Source organism: Drosophila bipectinata, chromosome 2L (assembly GCF_030179905.1).
Source record: "Drosophila bipectinata strain 14024-0381.07 chromosome 2L, DbipHiC1v2, whole genome shotgun sequence".
Classification (NCBI taxonomy): Eukaryota; Metazoa; Arthropoda; class Insecta; order Diptera; family Drosophilidae; genus Drosophila; species Drosophila bipectinata.
This window is the reverse complement of record NC_091736.1, coordinates 14333646-14350694: the sequence shown is the minus strand read 5'-3', so window position 1 is coordinate 14350694 and position 17049 is coordinate 14333646. Positions and strand designations below refer to the sequence as shown.

General features: G+C 39.9%; 2 protein-coding genes across 2 annotated transcripts in view; one reads left to right on the top strand and one right to left on the bottom strand.

Moving 5' to 3' along the window:
• The first annotated feature begins 198 nt into the window (after positions 1-198).
• Positions 199-1349, top strand: LOC108125561 (mitochondrial ubiquitin ligase activator of NFKB 1). Its single transcript, XM_017241784.3, has one exon. The coding sequence runs from the start codon at positions 322-324 to the stop codon at positions 1141-1143; it is 822 nt and encodes a 273-aa protein (XP_017097273.2). The 5' UTR covers positions 199-321; the 3' UTR covers positions 1144-1349.
• A 19-nt stretch (positions 1350-1368) lies between these two features.
• Positions 1369-17049, bottom strand: part of Hr38 (Hormone receptor-like in 38) — a 29829-nt gene continuing 14148 nt past the window's right edge. The window contains exons 2-5 of the mRNA XM_017241876.3: positions 8009-8370; positions 6165-7334; positions 4935-6021; positions 1369-4836 (exon numbers count right to left, since the gene is read on the bottom strand). Of these exons, the coding sequence (XP_017097365.3) occupies positions 4580-4836; positions 4935-6021; positions 6165-7334; positions 8009-8029 (2535 nt within the window). The 5' untranslated portion in view covers positions 8030-8370 and the 3' untranslated portion in view covers positions 1369-4579. The remainder of the gene's footprint in view (positions 4837-4934; positions 6022-6164; positions 7335-8008; positions 8371-17049) is intronic.

The window sequence follows — 17049 nt, the reverse complement described above, 5'->3', positions numbered from 1 at the left end:
ATAAATTGGTCTTAAGAAAATTCATTAGGTTCAAAAAATTGGTATTAGAACTTGTATGGTTTAGGTTCTCTGAAAGCTTAATTTAAATACTTGATAGATAAATATTAAATATTAGAATTTATTGTAATCATTGAATTACAAATTCAGTAAATCAGTTAGTTTTGAGAAGTATTTCATAAATTCATATATTAAGTACTTCCCCCCTAATAAGACTTTTTAAAAATACGAATCTGGTAACACTTATCCACCGGCACTATTATTTTGTGTTTTCTGTTTTGATTATTTCGTTTTGATTATTTTTTTAATTAAAATGCACTTAAAATGCTGTACTTTCTAGTCCTAGTGGTGGAGCTTGTGGACAATTGCATCCTTGGCCCCCTGGAATATGTAATAAATGGCGTGGTCACCGGCATTTACTACTTTCTGTGGGGCAGCAACTTTGTTGGCTACTGTTTGGTGGAGGGCACCAGCCGGGCATGGAATCTCTTAAAATGTGGCGCCATCGAAGTCCATCGACACTTCTGTGACTTTTTCAACATAACGCAGGATGTTACGGAGTACTTTTACGACGGAACCGTCGGAGGTCTGCGTATCGCTCGGGATTGCATGCAATACGTGGGAATGGGAATTTTCGACCTGCTCATCGACCTGGGAACTCTCGCCTTGTGGATTCTTTTCCTTCCTCCGAAGATGGTCCTTCTCCTCTTCGAATATGTGCTGGATTTCGTGGTGGATGTAATATTAGCACGTGGCCTCAGCCTGGTCAACAACATTTTCCGTTTAAGCATTGGATTGTCGTTGCTCTTGGTTCTCTATATGTTCCGGCGATATGTTTTTTTGCTGCTGATCTACCTTCTTGTACAAGCACGTATCGAAATCTCAAAAAAATCGCAGAGTATCTGCTTGTGGACCGAGCAGCGGATGACTAGTTTCATGCAGAAGATATGGAATGATCCGGCAGCCAGGTCACCGAACCGTGGAGGATGTGTGGTTTGCTTGGAGCGAAGCAGGAACATTGTGGTGATGCCCTGTCGCCACCTCTGCCTGTGCAAGGAGTGCTCCCAACAGCTTCAAATGCACTCGCAGTACCGTTGTCCTGTTTGTCGGAATAATATCGTCTCATATCTACCCGTTTACGTTTAAGCTTTAAAGTTTTAGTCTAGCTTTTGTAAATAAGACTGCCAATCAGAGTGTAAATTTTAAATATATTTTTTAAAAATTGTTAGAATAAGAACTCCTATAGTTTATAAAAGACATCTGGACCAATACAGGGTCAACGAAAATCAACAAAGACTTGTGAAATTTGAATACCTATGTACTTTTAAAAGAAACGTTTTTGTAAACCACCAAAAATAATGAAAAGAAATATAAATTGTTTTATGTTTTTATTTCAAACCAATGAAAATATACGATTTGTTTTGTATACATTTATGTAAATACGGTTTGGTTTTCGTATAACTAATTTGCTCAAAAGACAGATATAGAAAAACTTTTCTGGTTTTTGGGCTTACATATTTAGGTATTTAATTTAACAGTAAATTTAATCGTAAATCGAAATGAAATGATTCGCTTTGCTTGGTATCTCATATTGCGGATTTATGTAATTGAATTGCAGGTTTCTTAATTTTCAAAATGATACAATCAAATAAGAATAAAATTACACAACGGGCTATATAGTATGTAAGTAATGTAGCTATAACGCTCCTCGGTATCGGTACTCATCTATCAGATAGATATATGTTATGTTGTATACATATAGCGTCTTTAGGTTTCACCTCCATTCACTGTGTTCTATCCTTTGCTAGTAGTAGGCGCATAATTAGGTTGGATATAGCTTAAGATATCTGTTGTGGGGATTTCTAACCGAGTGTGTGGGGGTGTGTGTGTCTGCTGAAGATATAACATTTGACGAATAATATTATCTTTAGAAAAAAACGCCTAATTAATACTATTTTTAATTTAATTTGTGCCAATTTTCTTTGTAAGTTTTCTTTTTCTGTTTTTTTTTTTTATGTATAAAGCTTTATGCGCTGCTTCTAGCTTAATTCTAACTGTTACATAGTAAAATATATATGTATGTTTTTATTAATGTGTATATATCATTTTTATAGCAAAAAGCAAAAAGTTCTCATTTAAAATCGTTTTATCGAAAAATTTCACATTTGTTTTTTTTTTTTATTTTTTTACTGTTTGTAACGGTATCTCAAAAATATGAATCCACACTTGACATTCACGTAGTAAATATGTATGCATTTATAAAATTACAAAAAGAACAATAAACCAAACTATATAGGTATATGTATGTATATATGTTCGCTTCGGTATGGCCATATCCAGCTATAGCTTCTTGTGCCAGAAGTACTTTCTAACTTGTAAAAGTTGTCTCTCTATTCAAAATATATATATTTCTTTTATCCTTATGTAGATGTTTGTGGTGTGTGGATGTGTGTGAGTGTGTGTAGGTACAAAGTAGGTTCCTAAATCCTAAATATAGTATATATTTCAATAATTTGAATAATATTCATGTGCATGATTGATATACCAATGTATGTACTCATTGTTGTAACGGCTAAAAAATGGCATCGCTTTGAGGGTTTCGAACCCGAACCTATCTAACGTCTCGTTTCAAACTGTTTTGGTCACCTAACTGTTCCTGTGTAATCCTGTTTATAATCCAGTTCCTAACCGTTACAAGTTCAGGTTTAGTTTTAGTTTACTTTTAGTTGTAGTTACTTTTCAGAGTGCATTATCCTTAATTATTGCTCTATGTTTTTTGCTTTTTTTTCTAAACTTCTCAACTCTCGATTAGGATAGTTTTTAAGATGTATTATTATTATTATTATTTTATTTTGTTATTTAGCTTCAGCTTAGCCGCATGCAGATCATGGTTTATACTTAGTTTATCTTGGCCTAAGTTCTTCTTAAAGATGATACAAAATCTAGTTGTCGAACATTTGATGTGCTACAAGTACAATAATTTATTAATGATCTATCTAAAGTTTATAGTTACTGAAATTTCTTTATTTTCTCTGGGCATGCCAATATACTTATAACACTTCTGGGATTCTGTTCTGTGTGTTATGTGCATTTGAAAGCTTGAAGAGATATGTTTTTCATACATTTTTTTTGTTTTTTATAGAATATTAATATTATTTTGTAGAAGTCTTGAATTTTACACATAGAAAATGTCTTCTTGTAATACAAACATTAATTGGAAAATTGCTAAAGGCTTTTATACTTTTGAAATTTCCTCATAACGTACATTTATTATATTTGCTAGCTAACGATATTTTTTATTTTTCTTGTTTCGTTATCAAAGAAAAGTTGTACGTATAAAATAAACCATACAAAAAGTTAGACATAAAAATATATATTTATCCATATATATATTTTAGACATATATATATATATATGTTTTTTTTTTATTTGTTTTTGTTATATATATAAATATAGAGTTCAATGCCAATCTATCACAAAATCACATAGAGGGGTTTTCCATAGAAATAACACACACGTAGAGAATCCATTTTGCGTTTCTTTGAGAACATAGTTTTGGAGTGGTTAAGGTTAAATCAAAGGGTTCTTTTTCACTGGTTTTAGTTTAAAGGGGTAACTTCCTTTTTAGATATTATTTATTTATAGTATTACTTATCAACTAGTTTGTGTGTTTGTGTGCAACTCTCTCTGTGTCAGACACAATCATCACAAAAAGGTACCTTAACTCTCATCGTGCACTAATCGAGTGCATTGAAAAATCGAACAGAACCTTAGTCTTAGTCTAATAAAGAAGCCTTAGACTATGATTTAATAGAAATATTAAATAGGGTGTATTATCTTTATCTGCGGGTCTATATATATTAGCTAACGGCAAGCATGGCATTGCTATATGATATGATAGTTGATTTCCAAAAACTGGAATAGGGATAGTACCTTAAAAAAGATCCTTACTGAAGTTTTCCAATTTGTGATTTAAATTATAACTCTATTGCTGCAGCTTTACTTTATGTATATATTTTAATATTTGTATATTTTTTTTTTTGTTGCCTAAAACAATTGACTAGAATTTAGCAAAAAGGCAAGAGAGCGTGTGGTGTCCGTTTGTCCGTGTGTCCGCTTGTCCGTTGAGCAAGCTCGAGTCCAGGGGGATACGATTGAAAGTGATTCCGTTGCGTGCCTGCCTATTGATTTTGACAGTTAAAATTAAACAATTTAACAATTAACGTCAACAAGTTGTAGGTAATTTCCAGACCTGACGACGAGTCACGCAGGAGTTGTGGTCTCCACTGCTGGAAACCCTCTCTGCCTCTCAAATATTCATGTCCGTAATTATCCACGGGGCGGTGCTGTCCAACGAAACTATATATATATCTACACCTCTACTCTAAAGATATGGCCTGGGTCTACTTTATTTTCTTTCCGTTTTTATTCTGTTTCTTTTCAGTGAGATTTATTTATTTCGGTGTTCTATTAGATCTAGAGTTATGTAGGGTTTTTCATGGGTTTACCTATATATATCTTAGGGGGCATTACTTAATTCTATTTTAAGGAAGCAGAGTTGTGATGATGGTGTGGTAGCCCTCTAGAAGGGCAGTGTGGTGACGAACATGTTCTCGATGAGAGCTGGCGCCGGCACTAGATCCTCCAGCTTCAGGTAGAAGATGCGCTGCAGTCCCTGGACACTGAGGGATCGCAGCTCGGGAAGCTTGCCCAGGAGCCGGCTGAAGTAGTGTTGCTTCTTCTGGGCCTCGGCATTGTAGGTGACATGATCCCGCAGGCTGCCAATGATCTTCATCTGCAACTGCTCCACTTTTTTAGGCTCCCGGAGGCCATGGCGTTCTATTAATTAAAATAATAGTATTGAAAGTAATGTTAAAAATAAGGAAATGTAATTTTTTTTATAAAAATGTTTAATATTTTTTTAGAAATCAACCTACCTGTGATCAGAGTGAGGGCACATAGGCAGGCAAAGGCCGAGATATCGATCTCCAGGCTATGCAGACTGCGACTGAACTCCATGATGTCGTTCAGCCATTCTCCAAAGGATCGCTGGCACTGGCTACGATGCAGGACCGTGCCATTGCAGAAGATTAGCTTGGTGTCATCGCTTCGGGCGCGATACGAAAGCCTGAGAACGAATAGCTCCAAGGAGGCGCTCTGGAAGAGCAGCTCCTGATCCTCCGGCGTGAGATCCAAGTAGCCGGGTATCTTCTCGGCAAACTGCTTTATCACATCCACTGAGCTAGTCAGCAGGTGATAGAATTGCTGCACCTTGTCCGCCTCGCTCATGGACGGCTCCTCATAGTGGGTGTAGTCCAGGCAGGAGGGATCCGGGGTGGTGTCCACATGGCTGCGCACGAGGGCGGTGATCAGGGAAATGGGCGGCGATGGCGGTGACTCCTGGGGGGACTTTGGTTTGGAGGGAAGGCGTCCCCTTCGGCCCTTCAGTGAATCGGTTCTAACCACCTCCTTGACCATACCCACGACCAGACACTTCTGGAAGCGGCAGAACTGGCAGCGGTTTCGCCGCCTCTTGTCCACCGGACAGTTTTTGTCCGCCAGGCACACGTACTTGGAGCCCTTCTGGACCGTTCGCTTGAAGAATCCCTTGCAGCCCTCGCAGGTGCGCACTCCGTAGTGCTGGCAAGCCGCGGTGTCACCACAAACCGCACAGAGTTGCGATGGAGCTGGAAGCATACGGCCCGCATGGAGATCAGCACTTGCCGGCGAACTGGCCGCTGAATTGGGGGCCGAGTTCAGCTGGAGGGGATGAGCGTGGGCGTGCCTCTGGCCGAGCGTAATCTTGGCCAGTTTCGGGCTCTGCGCCGAGGAGCCGGCTGGTGAGACGGTCCGCTGAACGGGCAAAGATGCTCGTCGCACAGGAGCTGGACCTCCCACAGCCGATGAGGAGGAACCGTTGGCCGCCGCTGCTGCTGCTTCTACGGCAGCGGTGGCAGCCGCCAGCTCCGATATGGTGGGGAACGTCGGCAGCGAGTACCGTTCGCCATTGTGCGAGTTGTAGTTCTAAAAAATCAAATAAAAAATAAAATAAATTTTCAATATATTTTTGGAACGTGTGGACTGTTACATTAGAACTTATATAATTACATTAAAATAATTAGTTAAAATAATAAATTATACTTTAAGTAAGTCTGAGAAACACTTACATGTTGCTGATAGCTCTGCTGCTGTCCGTAAAAGTTGTCCGCCGAGGACACACCGTTGTACTCGTACAAGGAACTGGCCGAGGAGCTGGGCGACAGATTGGCGCTGGCGTTGATGGCGTTGAAGTGCCCATGGTAGTTGTATGCCCCGCTGTTGTTGTTGCTGTTGCCGCCACCACCGTTGTTGTTGCTATTGCTGTTGCTGTTGGGATGCGACATCTGGGACTGGGATTGCATTGTATGCAACTGCTGGAGCTGCGACGGTGGACTGGCACTCCAGCTTGCCGGGGCCAGGGGCGGAAAACAGTCCTCGTCCATCTTGAGAGTCAGCACCTGGTCTGTGGGCGTGGGAGCGGTGTTGGATGAAGAGGCGGACGCGGATGCGGATGCCGAGGCAGATGCGGAAGCTTGTTGGGGGCTGCTGCCACTGCTGCTGTTGTACTTCAGGGAATAGGTCTCCTGGAAGCTGGGCAAGCTGCTGCCGCAGGACAAGGGCCCTCCAATGGGCGAGATCAGCTGGAGTTGCTGGTGATGTTGTTGGGGATGTTGCTGCTGCTGGTGTTGCTGCTGCTGCTGTTGTTGTTGCTGCTGTTGGGCGTGGAGAGCAATGGCAGGATCGCTGCTAGATCGCAGACTCAGCAAACACAGTTGCTGCTCCTGTTCGGAGCTCAGCTGCTGTTCGGGAATGGAGGACAATCGCTTGTCCCTCAAGCAAGTCAACTTGGTGAGATTCTCAATGGAGCTGGTCAGATCCTCGGCGGGATTATCGGGATAGCCGCTGGTGGTGGGCGAGAGCAGGGAGTTGTTGGAGTCCGAGGGGAAGAAGAGATCCGAGAAGAGCTCGCTGTGGGAGACTACAGCCGATTCGGTCAGGTTGCTGATCAACTGATCCTCTTCATGGGACAGCAAGGACTCGGTTTTCAAGAGGTGTTGTTGGGGGCTCAGGAGCTGCTGCTGTTGTTGCTGCTCTTGCTGATGTTGCAGATGTTGCTGCTGCTGCTGCTGATGATGATGGTGATGATGTTGTTGCTGCTGTTGCAGATGCTGCTGCTGTTGCTGCTGATGATGATGTTGCTGATGGATTAGTTGGTGGCCAGCTGCCGACGAAGTTGTATTCGTCGTCGCGGATTGTGTGGAGAAATTATCAAAGGGCGACAATGAACTAAAGGAGCTCTGCAACGACAGACAATTCAGGAACGAATGAGTTAGTTAGTCCGTTAGCCGCTCCTAGATATCCTAGCCCTAAGGGTGGAGTCTCGCCGTCGAAACCTGCGTCATGCGCATTTCCTGCCGCAACTCTTATTGGCCAGAACCGTGCGAAAAACCCACCCCTATCACTTGGAAAACCCTTCGATTATCATTTCCTAATTGGTTATGGTTATGCCAAAATTTTTTCCCAAAACACACATATATCTCTTGCTCAACAATAGCTATCTAATTATACATATGTTGATCTCTACTCACCTCTCTGTGCCCGGAAAACTTGTCCTCCGTCAAAACACAAATCACCTACTCGCAGCTGGCAATTAGCACTGCCATTCATGTTGAGGTTTAAGAAAATTTGCATACTTTATTTTTAACACCCTCATCCCGATGGATTATTTTTTTAAAAGCCTAAAGTTTTCAATAAAATTAAAATTAAATTAAAAGGAGCCTTGTATGCTTGGCTTTTCGTTCACTAATTGAGCTCTAAAACTTCGATCTTTGACTTTCAAGTACTTTTCTAAGCAAATACAATTGAGTCATAAACGCTTAGTCTTTATAAACAATATCCTATAAAAAACTAATTTCTTTTCACCCAACTTTCTATTAATTTATCCATGTTATATGCGTATTTATGAACTTACATTGGGTTGCAAAAGTAACATGCTTGTTGTCGCTTGGTTATTGAGCCTAACTTGGCTGATTTTTGTTGAATTTATTGCTGCTGCTGCTGCTTCTGTTGTTGCTTTCGCAGTTGCTGTTGCAGTTGCAGTTGCAGTAGCAGTGACTCCTCCTGTTGCAGAGTTTGTTGTTGGGGTCGTTGATGTTGCCGCTGTGGTAGCAGCTACTGATGTCGCTGCTGGGCTGTCACAGTTGTTGCTGCTGCTACCGCTGTTACTGTCACTTTTCTCGCTTTTCAATTTCCCCGCGACCCGTGGACTCAGGTCGGCCAGCAATTTTCCTATTTTCCTCGACTCAGTGGATGTTGCTATTGCTGCACCTGCACCTGCAAGGATGAAAAACGAGGCGGAAAAAGGTCTTTAGCAATTTAGAATACTCGTGGCTAAGTAGCCGTGAATGCCACATAGAGTCTCAGGGGTGAGCTTAATGCTAAATGGTTGGTGAAATGCCAAATATGTCTGCAATGACTACTGTCGCTTAGATACAGATATGAGCAGATTCATAATGCTGCCGTGCTAATGTTGCTGTTGCTGCTTGTATTCCATTGCCCAATTGTCTTGCGTTTTACACGCAAGCGCGCCGTATCGAATGTCTTAATTAGAAAAGCTCAGCTTCTTCAGACCAAGTCCGAATCCGAATCCGAGACCGCGTCCGAGTACCCAGTCTCATGCCCAATCCCAGTCAAAATAAATAAATATATGGATATATTTTTCGTCGGATAACCAATGCTGCCAAGAGACACCTCCTCATTGTGTCGCGGGGTTAGCCATGAGGCAAGCTCACGTTGCAGCAAAAAAAAAAGATGTAGCCAAAAATACAAAAAAAAAACGTACTAAAAATACAAGAAACAAACCTAAACGAGGATCACATCTCCATCGTTCAGTTAATGCGGCACATAAAATGTAATAAATTGTGTTGTCCGATGTTGCACGTTCCCGTGTTGCTGCTTGGCTTGGCCACGTTGCGGGTGTTCAGTTTTTGATTATAATAAATATTTTGTCTGATTCGCATTGCAAAATGTCGGCAAAAGTTTGCAGCTATTTTTCATAATTTACATAATTTTAGTTTCATTTTTATATATTTACCCTTTGTCTTAGTTTTTTTGGTAAGAAAATAATAAACTGTCAACAAATCTTATTAGCCATTAATTAAAGCAGGCATAATCATCAGATAGACTTCAACAAAACTATTATTCACACATGCTCATATATATCTAATCAACCATATATACATATATATATATATTTATTATTTTTTTTTGTACCGATTTTTTAGCAACTTTAGTTGACTTCTGGCCGGCTGACTCTTTTGACACTTTTTATCTGCGAGAATTAGTTATAAACTGGCAACAAACAGCAACAAAGGTAACCAAAGTGACTCCAACACGAAAATAATAATCATAGCCCACAAGATTTTGGATTTCCTAACGTGTGGTGTTGTCTTGGCTTGAATTTGACAAATTAATAAATGATTTTCGTTTGGCGTTGTTTTTGCCTCCTCGGCTGTCGTGTCAGTTGTCTTGAAAACAAAAAAACGTGGACACAGTTCATAGAGGGCACTCATAAAAACAGAAAATAATGGATAGAGATATATAGATAAATATTAAGTATAAATATAGGCAATTTATAAATATTCATGATAGTTGGAGGAAAAGGTTTTGAATATGGTTTATGCCTTTCAACAAAGTACTTATATGTTTACCAAAATTTCAAGTTTCATCAAGAATTCATGTCTTAAGATTCTCATAACTTTAGTTCTATGACTCTCCCCATTTTTGGCCCAAAATACTCTGTCAGTGACAAATATTCAAAGACTTTATTTTGTCGGCATATTCAATCGCTTTTTGTTGCATAGAATGCCATCGAAATGTTGCTCCAAAATGCAAATGAGCGGAAAGCCTACACCAAGTCTACAGAAATTGGTCATGATATAACCGAAATCTTCTATTGCATTCAGCAATTAACTGACAATGGAGAAAAGGTCCGATGATTCGCCCGGGTATTGCATAAATCAATCAAATTGTCTCTCACTCGGTCGCTTCATTGAGTAATAGATCCAATTTCGATATGAAACAGAAATTGGGTTTTCTTCTCGTCTTCTTCTATTTTATTTTACTTTTATTTATTTAGTTTTTGTTGTACAACTTTAAATACCAACCCCATTACCCATTAAGCAACAAAAACTAGTACAACACAATGAACAACAATTGATGAAAATCGACAATTAATAGTGAAAGTCTAGGCCCAGACGAACGGCCTCATCATCATCATCATCATCCCAAAAGTACTGCAGGAAGTTGCCTGCGACTTCAAACCTGGGGACCTGAGACCTGGGTTTGGGCCAAGTCTAGGGGACTCCTCCATGTCTATTAGGCCATGAGTCTGGCTTTGTCGCTGTCGTGGATTTCAAAGGCGATACCATCGAAGCCGCCGTAGAGTTTGGAGAAGAAAAAAAAAACACAAAAAACCTGCAACAAAATGAGTAAACTCCTTCTTCTGCGGCGAGTGAACCGAACCTGAAACCCATTTGTATACTTCTCACAGATCTTCACACGAAGACTGGCGCGGGAGACTGCAGACTGCAGTTGCACCCACTGACTCAATGACTGAGTGGCCAACCATGGAGCATTTTGACCCAAACGGATGGCGAAGACGAGCCGGCTCGCATTACCATTTCTTTGGGTCACTGCACAGGGGGCTACCTACCCATCTACCTCTCTATCCCCACCATCCATCCATCTATCCATCCGTCCTCCTTGCATCCCAGAGAATACCATTTTGTCTGTCAATTTCGGCAGATGCTTACATGTCCAGGTCCATTGATCAGGCTTCGAAGCTCCCAACCAGCTCCGTTGGGAGTTCGCAGTTCAAAGTACAAGTCTTTTTGGTCGGAGCATGAACAAAAGCTTGCCAAATAATATGTATTAACGATATTATATAAAAAAAATATAGGAAAAAAGAAAAACTATACGAAGGAAAACGACTAACAAACTTATGCAATTGGCCAAGAAGTAGGGGGCCCTCGGCATTATAATAAATTTGTTAACGAGCTGGCCAAAAGCAATTAGAAAACTGCAATTTTCCAAGAAGATGCTCCACCAGGAGGATGCCCAAACCAAAGAGGGAAAAATGCAATAAAAATCCTAAAAAAAAAACTAAAAACAACCCAACCCAAAAAGTATTTTTTTTAAAGTAGTTTTTTAGGTTGTTTATTTGGTTTGAGGCTATCAAAGACAATGGTTAAAATGGGTAATCTTTAATGTTTATCGCGCTTACTCTTCCCGGTAGCATTTTTGGCAGTAGCCCACGGTAGTTTTTATTCAACTTTTTTTTTTATTTCTATTTTTATTTTCTTTGTTTGGAGATCGAAGAGTTCAGTTCGAGATCCAGCCTCGTCTTCGATGAATTGCTTTCTAAATGACCCAAGGCCATATTTGGAATGATATTTCATATTGATCTGGGAACTTAACTTGCCTGGGAGGAGCATTGTTGCTGCCTCACAAAAAGGTGTGTTTTTTAATAAAAAAAAAATATTGTAAAAAATGGTAGGGAAGTAATAAAAAATATTTTTAATGTGGGTGCCTAAGGAATTTGACTTTTGACATGGACAGAAAACAATAAGAAATTCCCATTTTGGGTTATACTTTTCTAGGAATTAGATAAACATCTGATCTACTACAAAGCTTCAATTATTGTTAAGATAATAGTAAATAAACCCACAACATGTTTCCAAAGTCGAGCATAAATCTTGAGAAGCATAAATCTTTATAGCACCTACGGTATGGGCCTTGTAGGATGTATCTATTAAAAACCCATAAAGCCGGGGCTCTACCCAATTAAAATGGTAGCTTTGGAAACTGTGCCAGCCATGTAAAAAGATTTAAAGATTCATTTCAGATATAGATACATAGATAGAGAACTATTCGTGGCAAAAGGTCAGTCAAGTTAAACATTGAAAGTGTCGAGATGCTGCTGGCCAGCAACAACATCATTAAAAGACAATAAAAACAATAACAACATGGCTAAAGAATTTCAATTGAATGAGTCAAGAGCAAAAAAATTGTCAAGAGCTGAAATTGTCGCAACAATTCGTATAAATCTCTTTGCGCCACTTTGAATGCTAAGTAAACCAGTGGAGACGTCGACATCGTCATCGGTTTTTTAATCGCTGCAAAAATCACCGAAGGCCATCTTGGACATTTCATAGCACCCCCTGCTGGTTTTTGTCCCCTTTACCCTCTCGATCCCTCACCACAATCAGAGTTGGCCATCCGAACGGATTGAAGTCATTTTTGAGCGCATCTTAACCAGTCTTGGTCAGAGTACAAGTCCGAGAGTATATCTGTTTCTGCTTCTCACTATATAAGCCTATGTATTGGCCAATAATTGTGCTGCCACTTGACACTTGTTACCAACTGCAGTTGCTGCGATCGGGAACTTGCCCAAAAATAGCCCCTACCGGCCCAGCAGATCCATTATGCAAAAGCGGATTTTAAAAAAGTTAATAAAGAAAAATAAAAATGTGAAAAATATCCACTGCAATCTGAGCTGGTTAGAATAATTTGCATGAAATCCACATAAAAAAAAATACAGAACTTTGCCGTTAAGGTTTTGCAGATGCCTCGATTGTAAACTGGTTTAATTGAATTGTTATATCATCAGCTTCATCATCGACTGGATTCTTTATATTTTCTCTCTCTCCCCCTATGAGTCAAGCTTAAGATACATATAAGTATCTTGACTTGAGTTAGTCTGACTTAATTTAGATGACTTTGTTGAGTAAAAGTATTTGATAATCTGCTGAATTGGCTGATTTAGAAGACAATGTATTATTGATTTGTGTTTGTGTTAAATGGGTTTCAGTCTGGTCATAATAAAGGCTTAAATGTATTTAATGGAAGGAAAAACCCAGATGATTCTTTGGTGACACGTTAAAATATAGTTATTGTTTAGATGACTTTGTTTTGAATTCAAGAGTTAGTAAGTAAAATTTAAATGTATCCTAAAATCTTTAAAAATCTTCCCATATAAATCTTTCGTAGGTTAAATGTTTCTTACATTTACATAGATTGTAGGTTTAGTTTTTTACCAAATATAGTTCAAATCATGACTGAGGTAGCTCCGACATACGATTGGCCATTTGGAAGACCCTCAGTCGACATCGATTCTCCACTCCCAGTCCCACTTCCAGTCGCATTTCCAGCTCCAATCCCACTTCCACTACCAATGCGAATTACCCCGCTATAAGTATATGTGTTTTTGGTCTTTTTTTTTGGAGTTCCCCACATTTATTATACAGATTGAAGCCGCCTAATTTGCATGTTGAGCGGCGCCCCACCAAACTCGGCTCACTCTGGGCCCCGGGTCAAAGGTGCCCCTGATGCTGCCGCTGGTGCTGCTGCAGTGCATCGGTGGGGCTTGATGGGTGCACTGGTGGTGCTAGGCTCTTTGCCTCTACGGAGCCACTGAAGGCATCGGCTGATTGACATGGCTGAGACAAAGATAAATAAGCTGCCAGTTTTGGAACGCCGCTTACATAATTACGGGCAAGGAATGGATTTTTTTGGCCCGTTCAGTTTCTGGCAAAGATTTTTTCTGATCAGTTGCCAGGCGCATCCGTCTTCAACAAACCCCCATCAAAAAATAACCAAAATTAAAGCCACTAAAGAAGGTGCAGCTGGGCTTGAGGTGGGAAGTTTGCCCGGAGTATCGCACAAAAAAAAAACCAAAACATTGAATAAAAAATATTTGGGACAATTTTTTCAAAGGCACGGAAAGAAAAACTGTAGTATTTTGAATAGAAAATATTTTAAAAATGTTTCTAAAATAATAAAATGACTATAGGAAAGATTCAAATAAATTTATAAAAAAAAATTTTATTATTTTTCAAAGTATTTTTTTCTTATCAAAATAGCCTAAATATTCTCTCCACAAGAACTAATATTAGAAATTTATTACAAAATCTCTCCAAGAAAATATTTCGTGTGCATTTGGATTTTTTTGGGAATTACATTGTGGAATTGTTTAGGCCTTACTTACTGAAATATCAACAAGCTATCAAAACACGCGACGTCTGGTCTTCGATAGAGTTACTTGGGACTCGAAACTCCTGCACTTTTGGAATCGTATTAGTGTTAATTTCGAACTGCCTTCTCTACCCATTTTTTTAAGGCCCATTGTTGCACGTTTTGGATTTTCGCTTTCGTTGGTTTGCCAAACAGATGGCAACCAAAACAAAAACAATAAAAGGAGCAAGGGGAGTGAGTGGCTGGGAGGTGGGAGTGGGTGGTTGGCTGGATGGGTGGGAGGGAGATCGGTTCCCAAATCGATTAATCCCACCACCCCCTCAACAGCCGTCGAGTGTCGTAAACAAAGCGAGCAGCTCCGTGTTTTCCCAGCAGGTTGCAGCAGCCACAAACACCAAAGGCAACATGCATTAAAACGCCAATATTGCCTTTTGTCTTGCCTTTGTATCTGCGAGATGCACCCCAGACCGCACCCCTTGCTCCCCCCCTCCGGTCATGGCAAATTGAGCCTAACCCATATATCCGACGATCCACGGGGGCAGGGTGAGCCCAAAGCCGGGCTCATGAAGATTTGATTTAGTGTGAGCGGCTCAGCTCGGCCAAGCCGCAGTCGCAGTCTAAGTCGAGTTCGAGAAAATTGTTCGTTTCGTTTGCATATCTAAATTTGAGTTTTGTATCTGGCAGATACAATAGATTTATCTATTTGGGAATTTGCTTACCTTTTGGCGCAAGCAAAGTGGCCGATGCGATTCCCAAATAAAAGGAGGTTCTTGGGAAAATGTCTTTTTTTGAAACAGGAATTTGAAAGTTTCGAGGGATTTTAAGGAAGCTAATATTTAGGCCCTTATTTTTTATTAAACAACTCTCATAACTATTCCAAAAAACCATTGTTTTAATGACCAAACATAAAAGCTATGGCTAATTGTAAAAACTTCCTTCACAACCTTTATTTTTCGGAGCTTACGATATGCACATATCGAATTACACATACGCCCCCTGAACGACCTCATCCTTGCTTCCTTATTATATTTTAATAGGCCGTAAAGCTGTGGCTCTTTCACTTTCATTTCGCCTTTGCATCCCAGGCTCGGGCTGAGGCCCAGGCCCATCCTCAGACCCATTTGATAACGCCCACAGGGGTTCGTACATAGATAGGGAAAATGGCCGAAACGAAGATCACATTTTGGCCACACTTGGCTTTATGAGGGTGTTTGTTTTTGTGTTCCGCGATCCCCAAATGGCACAAATACTCCACAAAAGCACATCCCATATTCCTGCAAAACATTGACATGACTTTGTAGGTTTGGTTTAAATTTTTGGCTTATGTTTTTTGGCTGATTTGGTGTGGTATGGAATTTGTGGCATCATCATCATATTTTTTTTTTCCGCCCGATCAGCCCGTTCGGCAACAACTTGACTCTGAGCCGAAGTCAACTTGCTGCAGTTAAAGCGTGTCTTCAAGTCTGTTATTAAATCAATAATGAAGCCCACGAAGCGCCCCGAAGCTTCAACATCATCATCATGATCATCATTAGCACTCGTTGTTATTGTTGTTTTAGATGTTTAGTGCTGTTGTTGTTGTTGTTGCTGTTGGTGTTACTGTTGGTGGTGTTGCTAGTTGCTGCAGCATGGTGTTGCTAGTTGTCGGCGTCTCTGGCACGCCGGCTGACACACAAAAAACATCGTGGAGTTCACGGAACGCACCCAAAAGCCAAGCTCCGTTTTGGTTTTGGATTTTTTTGGCATTAGACAAGCTTTGTTTTCCAAAAGCTAGGAAAAATCTTTAGTTTTAAAGGCGCTTCTCCCCCGAAAAGAAATCGAATTCGAACTATTAACTTATTGCAGTCAGTGTAAGTCAAAGTCGAGACGTTTGCCATATTTTTGTTTTTTATTTCTTTTTTTGGCGCATTCCAGCCACGTTTGTCTCATTTTATTTTTTTTTTTTTTTTTGGCAAGGCTCGGCAAGGTGTTGGGGGTTAACTAAGGGGTGATAAATTTTTGCCATCGATAGGTCGCTCTAGTCTTGGCGTTTTGTTTTCCTCTTTTTCGTCATAATTGTTTTATTATGGTCGTGTGGGTCTTGGAGGGGCGCCAAAGTCATTCTCATTGCTATAGTCTTTGCATTCAGGGCAGGGATTAAACGCCAACAAGAATACAAAAAAAAACAGAATATATATTTGAAGCAAAGGGGCCAGCATCGTGACAACGCTCCCCCATAACGAAAGCCGGGTGCTATGAAATAGTCACAAATTTTGGTATTATTTTTGGGTTTTTATTGGTTTTTTCGTGTGGGTTCTCACAGTCCACACGGAAAGCCATCTCCTGATGTGCCACAAAAACATTAAATTCAATTGAATGGAGGTGTTTTCAAATACAGTTGTACATCATTAAATTGAATTACATTGTGTTATGGTAGTTAAAGCACTCGAAGAAATAGAGGTTTATAACAAGGGTACTTTTTGGGTATAAATTTGTATTTTTTTCGAAGGATCTCTTTTTTTATTATTATATGAAATATCTACAAATTTTTATAATGAATATATTCAAAAAAACATAATAACGTTAAGAATAAAAATCACTCAAACAATACTTTAAAGTTTAAACCAACTACTTTTTTCTTAGCTCCCGTTCATTTTATTGAAGCTGTCCTGTATTTTCTTTAATTGCTGTTGCATCTTCCCACCCACTCAAAGTTAGTGGCTTCGATTTTCTCTTAGATTTTTTGTTGTGGTTTATTTTTTGGTAATTAATAGTCAAAGACAGCAACATCTTGGCCAACAGCCATTTCAGGCTCTCCACTTGTGCATAAAAATTTGTCCATTCAGTGGCTATGTTGTCGAAGGTGTTGCAGTTGCTGATGCTGTTGCTGCTGTTGCTGTTGATGTTGCATCGCCACAGCAACACGCAAACTCGCAAATGAGAGAAGCTATAGCAAACTTTGTTTGTCTATTACTTAATTGCCAGTCCAACTCGAGGAGG

Coding starts and splice junctions, on each gene's coding strand:
- LOC108125561 (XM_017241784.3), top strand. CDS start 322: ATGCTGTACTTTCTAGTCCTAGTGGTGGAGCTTGTGGACAATTGCATC.